This window comes from Podarcis liolepis, assembly GCF_965112155.1.
Source record: "Podarcis liolepis genome assembly, chromosome: 13".
In the NCBI taxonomy this organism is placed as follows: Eukaryota; Metazoa; Chordata; class Lepidosauria; order Squamata; family Lacertidae; genus Podarcis; species Podarcis liolepis.
In genome coordinates this window covers 1,868,472-1,879,814 of record NC_139573.1, presented here as the reverse complement: position 1 = coordinate 1,879,814, position 11,343 = coordinate 1,868,472, and the positions used below count along the sequence as shown (strand labels likewise).

The following is an 11,343-nucleotide window of genomic DNA, read 5'->3' as shown; positions in this document are numbered from 1 at the left end:
GTAAGGAGGAACCAGGCAGATATCTGGAAATCAGATATCTCCACAGTCACATTCGGGGCATCACTACAAGCCGGGGGTCTGAACCTGTTTTCAGCAGTGGATCTTAGCCCTGGAAACTGGGACCTCATAGCAAAAGACACTCTTCCCTGCCCAAGGCAGGCTTTGCATCATCGAGGGTGGGGGAAACCTGGCGCGGGGGCAAATGTTGCCTTCAGCCTGGACCTCCCCAGGCTCCCACCCCTTGCTGGCCTCGTCCTCCCCCTGGGCACTTTCTGCTCACCTGCATGAGCCACAAGGGACCCCTAGGGGTCATCCATCCCAACCCCCTGCAACGCAGAATGGAGAAAGAAGGTGGTGGAGGAACCTCTCAAAGGTTTGCACAGCTGGCCCGCCTCCTACTGGTGCAGAAGGGAGACTGGACAATGGTTGACCTGCTCTGGACGCTCACCGCCACCATGCGGCCCCCGGCAGGTTGCCAACGTGGCCCTCGGACAGGAAACCTGCTCTGGCAGAGTCAGCTTTCCCCTTTATGAACCTGCCAGACACTGCTGGATTCAGGAATCACTTGAGGAAGAAGGGAGAGAGGGAGGGCAGCTTTATTGAGATGGTGGGTGGGGGGCTGGTGCTGGTGGCTCCTGCGGATGGTGGTCTTCCTCCAGAGGCTCGCCTCTTCAGTCGCTGCCCTAGTTCAGAGGGACGGCGGAGAGGGCCAGCCCAGCCAGTATCCCAGAGACGTGGCCGGTGAGAGAACTCCTGGAGGATGGAAAAGTGGACATATAACCTCAAGGTTAGATTAGGCTAGACTGGTGACTTGGAGCGGCGGCCAAGACCATATAACACCGGTCCTGAGAGACCTGCATTGGCTCCCAGGACGTTTCCAAGCACAATTCAAAGTGTTGGTGCTGACCTTGAAAGCCCTAAACGGCCTTGGTCCAGTATATCTGAAGGAGCGTCTCCACCCCCATCGTTCAGCCCAGACACTGAGGTCCAGCTCTGAGGGCATTCTGGCGGTTCCCTCCCTGCGAGAAGCCAAGTTACAGGGAACCAGGCAGAGAGCCTTCTCGGTGGTGGCACCCGCCCTTCAGATGTCAAAGAGAAAAATAACTACCAAACTTTTAGAAGACATCTAAAGGCATCCCTGTTTAGGGAAGCTTTTAATGTTTAATAGGTCATTGTATTTTACTGTTTTGTTGGAAGCCGCCTGGGGAAACCCAGCCAGATGGGCGGGGTATAGATAATAAATTATTATTATTATTACTGCAACACGGGATATGTGGGGCTGCCCCAAAGGCTGTTCAGAAACATCCAGCTGGGGCAGAATTCGGAAGCCAGGTTTCTCACTGGGGCAAGGCGGCTTGAGCATATAGTACCGACCCTGGCCTGGCCATCACATAGAAGGCAGAACAAGCTTGTTTTCTGCTGCTCTGGAGGGTAGGACTCGAACTCGTGGCATCAAGATTCTGACTAAACCCCAGGAAGAGCCACCTGACAGCAAGAGCCGTTCAAAAGCGGAACAGGTGCCCACAAGAGGTGGGTGGCTTCCTTGGAGGCTTATAAGGAAGAGGTTGGGTGTCCACCTGCCATGTGTGATCTAGCCGAGATTCCTGCTTTGCAGCGGGTTGGGCTGGATGACCTCAGGGGATCCCTTCCAACTCTGCAGTTCTATGAGAACGAGGCTGTGCCCCATGCCCCTGCCCCACCTGCACTAAGCCCTGGGGGTCTGTCCAGTCGCCAGCTGGTGGTTCCCTCAGTTATTCTGCACCTCGCTGTTTGCCCCAGGCTGCAAAAAGTATTGTGCCAGCCTTGCACCTGCAGGAGAACACACACACACACACTATGACTCAGCCTCTCCTTCCTGTGACTCAAGCTGCTTCTAGCAGGAAGAGCTCACAGCACAAGCTCATCACAGAATCATAAAACCGTAGAGTCGGAAGGGGTCCCCTTGCGGTCATCTAGCCCAACCCGCTGCTTGCAATGCAGGGACCACAGCTCAAGAACCCCTGGCAGGTGGCCAGATGGCCTGTTTCTTAAAATCTTAAGGAGAATTCTGCAGCCGCAATTGGTTAAATGCCAAAGGTGGCTTCTCTGCTTTTCCTGCAGCGGAGAGTTCTAGAGTTTAACTATGCGACCTCCGTGCTGGGATTCTGCCCTAAGCGAGCAGAGGAAATGGAAAGCGGCGATGACAAGAGTGCCTCTGAGCGTGTCTAGAGTGTTGGAACGACCTCAGAAGAGGGGGAGGGAATCTTCTACCTCCCACTTGGGGCGGGAATGTCGGCTCCCTGCTGCTTGGGTTTCTTTCCCCTTCCCTGACTCGCATCCGGGGCTTACCTGGGGTAAAGGATGGCCAGGAGGAGGCATTCCAAGATGCAGAGCCACCTGGTCGTGACCGTGAACCCGCTGGACATCGTTGCCACAGGGACGGACTCCACTTGCCTGCCCATGGCTTCCAGGGAGAAGAGGACCCCTGCAGCTTGGAAGGAGGGAGAAGATGGAGGAGCCACGTCAAAGGAGCATCTGACCTCTGCCTCTGGACACAGGCCCTTTCTCAGAGGCGATTCAGCATTGCAGCACGGGGCGGGTTGGACTAGATGTCCTTTGGAGGGCCCTTCCAGCTCTTAAAACCCCACGTCTGAAATCTGCAGGAGCTTTTCAAGGGGAGATATGGTGAGGTTTTTCAGCTGTGATCTCTGCATTGCGGAGGGGTGGCTAGAAAACGCCTGGGAATCCCAACTCTAAAATTTCATGGGGGGGGGTTGGACTAGATGAGCTTTGGGGGTCCCCTCCGACTCTCGCAGCCCTATGACTCCGAGTGAGATGGAGAGCCCCGGGGGCAGCGCGTTGGGGATGGGAGAGCCAGCTCACCTGAGAAGCCGACGGCGCAGTGCTCCCTGTACCACACGTTCCCCGTCAGTGCGGCCAGGAGGCTGTTGAGCGCCAGGTGGAAGAGCCCCCCCAGGAGGGCCAAGGCCAGGAGCAGGACCCCCGTCCGCAGGCTGCCCACCTCCTGCTCCACCCCGTGGCCCAGCCACAGGAGCGTGGCCATGTTCATGAGGAGGTGTGCCGGGCCCAGGTGGTGGAAGGGGGCCAGGAAGAGCCTCTGCCACTGGCCCCGGTCCCACACCGTCCTCACGCTCAGGCAGGCAGCCCCGGGGGCATGGAGAGGGTGCCAGAAGAGGGCGAGGTTCATGCCCACTAGGGCCAGGGTGGCCCAGGGCACCATGGGTGGGGGCTGCCTGCCCCCAGGCTGGGGGCCAGGAGAGCAAGAGGAGGGATGGGGGAGGGCTCCTTCTGTGACCTCAAGGCTGATGCAGGCCTTTGCGACCTTTGACCCTCCCTCCTCCTCAATCCTAAGGGCCCCACCTGGACCAGCATCAGGCCCCTTTAAGAAGACGCTGCCCCCCTCTCCCCGCCCACACCCAAGGAATCCTGGGAGTTGTAGTTCCTTAAGGGCAGCTGAGAGTCTTGAGAAGACCCTCGTACTCCAATTCCCAGAGCCCCCTGGGAAAAGGGGTGGCTTGTTAAGGCAACCCCAGGGCAGGTGAAAGGCGGGACTTCTTTCTCCCTGCATTGTAGGGGGCTGGAATAGATGGCCTTTGGGGGTCCCTTCCAATTCTACAGTTCTATAGTTCTACACAGCGCAGAGTTAAACTGCGGAACTCCCTTCCGGGTGCCACAATTTAAGGAGATTGACAAGCTGGAAGATGTGCAGAGGAGGAAAAGCGAGAGGATCAAATGCCTGGAATTTAAGCCTTATGAGGAATGGTTGAAGGAACTGGAAAAGAGGAGAGATGAAAGCCACCTTCAAATACCTAGAGCTCAACCTGTGGGTCCCCATATGTTGCTGGGACTACAACTCCCATCATCCCTAGCTAGCAAGGCCAGAGCTCAGGGATGATGGGAGTTGTAGTCCAACATTTGAGGACCCACAAGTTGAGAATTGCTGACCTAGAGGGTATTACTACTTTCCTTCCCCCCCCCTTTTGAAATTTTGCACCCCTAACAGTTTTGCGTCCAGGGCAGCTGCCCTGCGGCCCCAAACACCCTGTGCCACGGGGCGTCGGAATGACCACTTTTGGAAGAGGGTGGACCTCTGTGGACTTTCAGGAAGTCTAAGAACACAAGGGGTGCCTGCCGGATCAGGCTCGTTGCAGGAATTTATGTATAGGTTGGGGGGGTTGCCCCTCCAGCAGAATTCATGCACATGCAACCAAAATCAGCACAATCACTTCTGTGACTTTTGTGACTTGTCCCCACAAAACACTTGGTCACAGTTTCTTCCTATGTATTCAAAGGGCCTCTGCTGCACGATCCCAAATGTAAGAATTCACTGATAGATGTATCTCTGTACTGGCTCACTGGGAAAACATCAGAAATTCCTATAGACCTGTGAGCTCAGCTCCTCAGCAGCCCCTCTGCCTGAGGGATAATCCCTGGCCTCCTGATACCTGAGTGCCAGACAGGTAGCCATTCCAGAAAGAACAAACCCAGATGAAGACAAAAGGGTGGGATTCACTTGGCTGGGAAACAGGGAAATGTGAATATATTTTTTGTTACACTTGATGGGTGTTTGCTGGAGGGCAAGGGGAACCATGGGGCAGGGGCCAGGATGCTCAGATTCCTGCCACAAGACCTCCCCTTTCATGATGTATTAGTGATGTAGTTTGGGGGGGGTGTAACATGGGGATCAGCAGCTAATAAAAGTTTGGGGTCTCTTTTGTTCTGGGCTTCCATCTTGTTCCACCTTGTGGCAGGTGGGAGTCCTGTGGCGACAGTCTTCAATCAAGACCAAGCCGACTGGCTGCTGTTTTGCTCTGGTCTTCCTGGCTGGTGTCCTTGTTTTTTGTCCAGATTTCACTGTTAACATCGTGCAGGAGAGTTCCAAAGTTTAATCCTACGCTGCATGAACATTCTTTTTCCTGTTCTGAATCTTCAGAGCCCAGCTTCATTGGACGGCCATGAGTTCGGGTATCCTGAGAGAGGGATAAAAACCTTGAGTAAGGCCTGTTCCAAAACCCTAAAGCTCCATCTAGTGTCCATCCCTTCACACTGATGAAGCGGACTCTGCAGATGTTTATTTATGCCAGTCAGCTGGCTTTTCCTCTTCCAGATGTTTTGGACTACAACTCCCATCAGGCCCCTGGGGCATCATATGACCACGCCGGCTGGAGCTGATGGGGAATGTAGTCCAAAACCTCTGGAGGGCAGGAGCTTGCAGAAAGCTGGCTCATGACATAATAAAATGAGTTAAGTCTTTTAAGTTGTGCCACGAGGCTCTTTCCCGTGACCAACACGAGTGCTGGTTTTTGTTTTTTGTTTTCCTTGAAATGCACAGCCTGCTTTTCGAGGAAAACTTCCTCTACGGAGAAGCTTCAAACCTCCAGTTAAAAAACAACAACCGCCAACATCCCCTGGTGATAAAATGTAAACATACACAGAACTGGGACAGCTAAACATTGAACCGGCATATAAATAGAATATAAAACATAAGACAGATAAGAATAAAAAAAAAGGAAAAAGAACATGCACGCCATCAAGGAAAGTAAAATTACTAAGTTTTTGGAGCTTGCGTTACTGAATCAGGATTTAAATGAGAATCAGGGCTTGGGAGGGAAACCATTAACTGGATTTCTCTTGGTGGAAGCAAATAGGGTTATAGCCACATTCTGGAAGAATTTGTAAGGTGTGATGCCGCTATATAGGAAAATTGCAGTATTTGGTGCTTTTTAGTTTAGAAAAAAGGCAAGTTAAGAGGCGACACGATAGAAGTTTTAAAAATTACGCACGACATGGAGAAAGTGGATAGACACAGTATCCAGTTCTGGGCGCCACAATTTACAAAGGATGCTGACATGCTGTAATGTTTGCAGAGGAGGGAGACCCAAGATGATGAAGGGTCTGGGAACCGAGGCTTATGGGGAACGGTTGAGGGAGTTTGGGATGTTTAGCCTGGAAAAGAGGAGGCTGAGAGGTGTAATAAACGAAAATCTGCCCTTATTCCCTTATGGGGGACACAAGAGCCCTTATAGAGTCCTTTGTAGGTTCTCCATCGGTCGGAGAAAAGATCAGAGGCCAAGCAGAGAATATTGAGAAGCAAAGCAGCTAGTAAGCCTGATCTTTATTGAACTGTTGCAACAGGGTGCCCCCTTCACATGCAGGAGAGAGGAGGAGGACCCCAGCCATGTGCGCAAGCCTTTATATAGACATTTGAATTTGCCAGCCCTGGAATCCAAGACCACCCCCAGATACATCATACATACATCACAGAAAAGGTGGTCTACAGCAGAAATCTGAGTGTGTTGTTTACCTCCTGTCTGGCAGGTTACCTGTTAATGGTCACTTGATTGGATTACCTGGGGAGCCTGGCCAGTCTTTTGCAATGACAAATACTTAGTTCCTGAGCCAGGTCACAGGCTCACACCCTATTCATACACAGACATACCCTTAAGACAGGATTTGTGAGGAAAGAGACAATGGGGAGGCTTTTCCATTTGACTTTGGGGTCCCTCCAGACTCTACGATGCTATGATTTTTCTCCCTCTCCCTTAACACTGCAACTTTGCAGCTGGCATTCAGAATCACGGCTGCCTCCAGCTGCCTTCATGGCTAGCATCCATCCATCTCTGCCTTCATGAATTCGCCTTACCTCTCTCGCCCTGACCTAGCCACTTTGATCCACGCGACGGTCACCTCCAGACTGGGTTATTGTAACTCGCTCTACATGGGGCTGCCCTTGAGACTGACCCAGAAACTCCAGCGGGTGCAGAATGCCGCAGCAAGACTCCTTACGGGGTCCTCGCTGCGAGATCACATCCACCCGGTGCTATACCAGCTGCACTGGCTCCCGGTGGAGTACAGGATCAGGCTTAAGGTGCTGGTTTTAACCTTTAAAGCCCTATATGGCCTAGGACCCTTGTACCTACGGGACCGCCTCTCCTGGTATGTCCCACAGAGGACCTTACGGTCTTCAAACAAAAACATCTTGGAGGTCCCGGGCCACAGGGAGGTTAGAGTGGTCTCAACCAGAGCCAGGACCTTTCCGGCTGTGGCCCCGATCTGGTGGAATGCTCTGTCACAAGAGACTAGGGCCCTGCGGGACTTGACATCTTTCCGCAGGGCCTGCAAGACGGAGCTGTTCCACCAGGCCTTTGGCCAAGGCACAGCCTGACCCCTTCCTTTAGCAATCCTTGCAGAACTCTAGCCCAATGGTTGCCATTAATTTGATTCAGAATTGATTTTAGAATGAATTGATTTTAGAATGCTGTGTTACTTTTATTGTTAGCCGCTCTGAGCCTGGCTTTGGCTGGGGAGGGCAGGATATAAATAAAATTTTATTATTATTAACCCCCTTCTAAAGCCACACAGAGCCTAGGGCTTGCCGATCAGAAGTTCGGCGGTTCGAATCCCCGCGACGGGGTGAGCTCCCGTTGCTCAGTCCCTGCTCCTGCCAACCTAGCAGTTCGAAGTAGATAAGTAGGTACTGCTCCGGTGGGAAGGTAAACGGCGTTTCCGTGCGCTGCTCTGGTTCTCCAGAAGCGGCTTAGTCCTGCTGGCCACATGACCCGGAAGCTGTACGCCGGCTCCCTCGGCCACTAAAGCGAGATGAGCGCCGCAACCCCAGAGTCGTCCACGACTGAACCTAATGGTCAGGGGTCCCTTTACCTTTACTTTAAAGCCACACTGGTTGGTGGCCATCTCTGTGTCTCTTGCCGGAGCGAGGTGCACGGTATAACCAGGAGCTACGTGAGAAGATCTCCTGGGGCAGCAGACCCCAGAGGTCAGCGTTGCTTTCGTGCAACACCCTTGTGTGTGTGATGGCAACACAGCAGCGCTTGCCCTGGGCCACGTGCCACGGCTGGCTGGCAACAGAAGCAGCGACTGTTTGCCCACAAACGCCGAGGGATGTGCAGACAGCAGGAGGCTTTGGGTTTAGTAAACAGGGAGTCTGGTGGCACCCAAAACAGCCCCCGGTGCGTTGGGTGGGTTGCAGTCTTGTGCCCGAGACCACCTCTCTGGGGGAGGCTGAGGATGGGTCGAGGGGCGGAGGAAGGAGAAGGAACCGATTTTATATCAAGGAGAGGCACTTACAGGTGCTGCCGGAACAGAGCGCCAGCAACATGTCGACAGGTGTGCGCACACCATCTCCCAGGAAGGACGCAAGGCTTATTGAGGGTTTGGGCGCATGAATGCATACAAGATTTCTGCAGCAGGGTCTGCAGCCTTGTTCCCTCACTGGCTTTGCCTTGTCCGTTTGTCTGAGCACGTCAGTGCACCACCAAGCAGCCGTCCCCAAAGGGCTGCCCTCCAGGCGCCGCTGAGCTATAACTCCCATATATATATATATATATATATATTTGCTTTCGTAGATTTTCACGGGTACAGGAATGCAGGTTTTGGTGTCTTCGGGTGTCTTCCCGTGTAAAAGTTGGGGTGTCTAGGCGACGTTTCGACGAGGTCTCACTCGTCATCTTCAGGCTGGTGCTTTCGGCTTCTTGTTACTGGAACAGAGCAGGATCTCAGTGTTTGAGTTCCTATAAATACTGTTGAGGGGGTGTGGTGTATAGCCTCCAACGTTCTGGGCAGAGAGGAGGTTCCCAGGTTCCCAGAAAAGGCACACTAACCTGGGAACCTCCTCTCTGCCCAGAACGTTGGAGGCTATACACCACACCCCCTCAACAGTATTTATAGGAACTCAAACACTGAGATCCTGCTCTGTTCCAGTAACAAGAAGCCGAAAGCACCAGCCTGAAGATGACGAGTGAGACCTCGTCGAAACGTCGCCTAGACACCCCAACTCTTACACGGGAAGACACCCGAAGACACCAAAACCTGCATATATATATATATATATATATATATATATATATATATATATACACACACACACACATACACACACACAGTGGTACCTCGGGTTACATACGCTTCAAGTTACAGACTCCACTAATCCAGAAATAGTACCTCGGGTTAAGAACTTTGCTTCAGGGTGAGAACAGAAATCATGCTCTGGCGGTGCGGCAGCAGCGGGAGGCCCCATTAGCTAAAGTGGTGCTTCAAGTTAAGAACAGTTTCAGGTTAAGAACAGACCTCCGGAACGAATTAAGTACTTAACCCGAGGTACCACTGTAATTAGTTTTTTAACATTTCATTTCCAACAATCACATAACATAACTTCTTATCTTATACATTGTTTTAGACTTCCGTCGACACCTCTGATGATTTTCCGTCTTTCATCACTGCATTTCTTAATATATCTATTAAAGAAGGCTGATCGCTGAAGAATGGATGCTTCTGAATTCTGGTGCTGGAGGAGACTCTTGAGAGTCCCATGGACTGCAAGAAGATCAGACCTCTCCATTCTGAAGGAAATCAGCCCTGAGTGCTCACTGGAAGGACAGATCCTGAAGCTGAGGCTCCAAGACTTTGGCCTCCTCATGAGAAGAGAAGACTCCATGGAAAAGACCCTGATGTTGGGAAAGATGGAGGGCGCAAGGAGAAGGGGACGACGGAGGACGAGATGGTGGGACAGTGTTCTCAAAGCTACCAGCATGAGTTTGACCAAATTGAGGGGGGCAGTGGAAGACAGGAGTGACTGGCGTGCTCTGGTCCAGGGGGTCACGAAGAGGCGGACACCACTAAACGACAACAATAATTCTCTCATAGACTTTCTTGCAATATTTCATATACAGTGGTACCTCGGGTTAAGTACTTAATTCGTTCTGGAGGTCCATACTTAACCTGAACCTGTTCTTAACCTGAAGCACCACTTTAGCTAATGGGGCCTCCTGCTGCTGTCGCGCCGCCGGAGCACGATTTCTGTTCTCAACCTGAAGCAAAGTTCTTAACCTGAAGCACTATTTCTGGGTTAGTGGAGTCTGTAACCTGAAGCGTATGTAACCTGAAGCGTATGTAACCTGAGGTACCACTGTAATTGTCCTTACAAAACTTCTTGCAATCCTACGAGGGTAATCTGTTCATCACAATTACTTTTCAAACAGTTCATATATTTACTCCAGTCTTTCAAGAATCTCTGACCCTGCAGGTTTCAGATCCTTCCAGTTAATTTATCCAATTCTGCATAGTCCATCGGTTTCATTCGCCATTCCTCATAGAATCATAGAATCCTAGAGTTGGAAGAGACCCCAAGGGCCATCGAGTCCAACCCCCTGCCAAGCAGGAAACACCATCAGAGCACTCCTGACATATGGTTGTCAAGCCTCTGCTTAAAGACCTCCAAAGTAGGAGACTCCACCACACTCCCTGGCAGCAAATTCCACTGTCAAACAGCTCTTACTGTCAGGAAGTTCTTCCTAATGTTTAGGTGGAATCTTCTTTCTTGTAGTTTGGATCCATTGCTCCGTGTCCGCTTCTCTGGAGCAGCAGAAAACAACCTTTCTCCCTCCTCTATGTGACATCCTTTTATATATTTGAACATGGCTATCATATCACCCCTTAACCTCCTCTTCTCCAGGCTAAACATGCCCAGCTCCCTTAGCCGTTCCTCATAAGGCATCGTTTCCAGGCCTTTGACCATTTTGGTTGCCCTCCTCTGGACACGTTCCAGTTGGTCAGTGTCCTTCTTGAACTGTGGTGCCCAGAACTGGACACAGTACTCCAGGTGAGGTCTGACCAGAGCAGAATACAGGGGCACTATTACTTCCCTTGATCTAGATGCTATACTCCTATTGATGCAGCCCTCTATCGTCGGTAGTTCTTCTTGCTTCCATTTTTGTGCCAATGATATTCTGGCTGCCGTCATTGCATATAAAAACAATTTACTGTCCTGTCTATTAATCTCACCTCCTACAGTGCCAAGTAACACCTTGGCGTTTACTTTACTCGCTGAGCTACAACTTACAATGGCCCTTGACTCTCCCCTCCGGCCGATTCCAACAACTGCGATCCGTAAGCATTGCTGCTTCTATTCATGGAGACACAGAACAGCCATCATGGTTGACAGCCATCAATCACCCTCTCCTCCTTTGTGAATTTTTCTAATCCTCTTTTAAAGCCATCCAGGTTGGTGGCCATGGCTGCTTCCTGTGGCAGGGAGTTCCACCGCCTAACTATGAGCAGGGGAGTTCCTCCGTCCCCTCAATCGTTTGGGTTGCTCTTTTCTGAACCTTTTCCAATATCTATTTTGAGGCGAGGCGACCGGAACCCTGCACAAGACGACCACATCCTATCAGTGACATTGGGCCCCAAACTCTATTTTTTTATATATACATTTTTATTATTTTTTTTAACATATCAATTCCAACAGTCATACAACATAACTTCTCATCTTATACAATATTTTTAGGCTTCCGTCAACACCTCTGATGATTTTCTGTTCTTTATCACTTA

The 11,343-nt window shown here is 51.3% G+C and overlaps 1 protein-coding gene and 1 long non-coding RNA gene across 3 annotated transcripts in view; both read right to left on the bottom strand.

Moving 5' to 3' along the window:
• The window catches only part of LOC310692245, a 45,288-nt gene extending 36,762 nt beyond the window's left edge, over positions 1-8,526 (bottom strand). Inside the window, exon 1 of the long non-coding RNA XR_014518669.1 lies at positions 8,378-8,526. This is a non-coding gene — a long non-coding RNA (uncharacterized lncRNA). The remainder of the gene's footprint in view (positions 1-8,377) is intronic.
• On the bottom strand, positions 581-3,281 carry LOC310692217 (rhomboid-related protein 4-like). Of its 2 annotated transcripts, none has more exons than XM_083472898.1 (3): positions 2,863-3,281; positions 2,329-2,470; positions 581-753 (listed from the first exon to the last, which is right to left on the bottom strand). In XM_083472898.1, exons 1-3 carry the CDS (start codon positions 3,218-3,220, stop codon positions 684-686), a joined length of 570 nt encoding a protein of 189 aa, XP_083329024.1. In that variant the 5' UTR covers positions 3,221-3,281; the 3' UTR covers positions 581-683. The 2 variants fall into 2 exon arrangements, with proteins under 2 accessions (XP_083329024.1, XP_083329025.1); XM_083472899.1 differs by having other exon boundaries at positions 2,329-2,464.
• Positions 8,527-11,343: the final 2,817 nt, after the last annotated feature.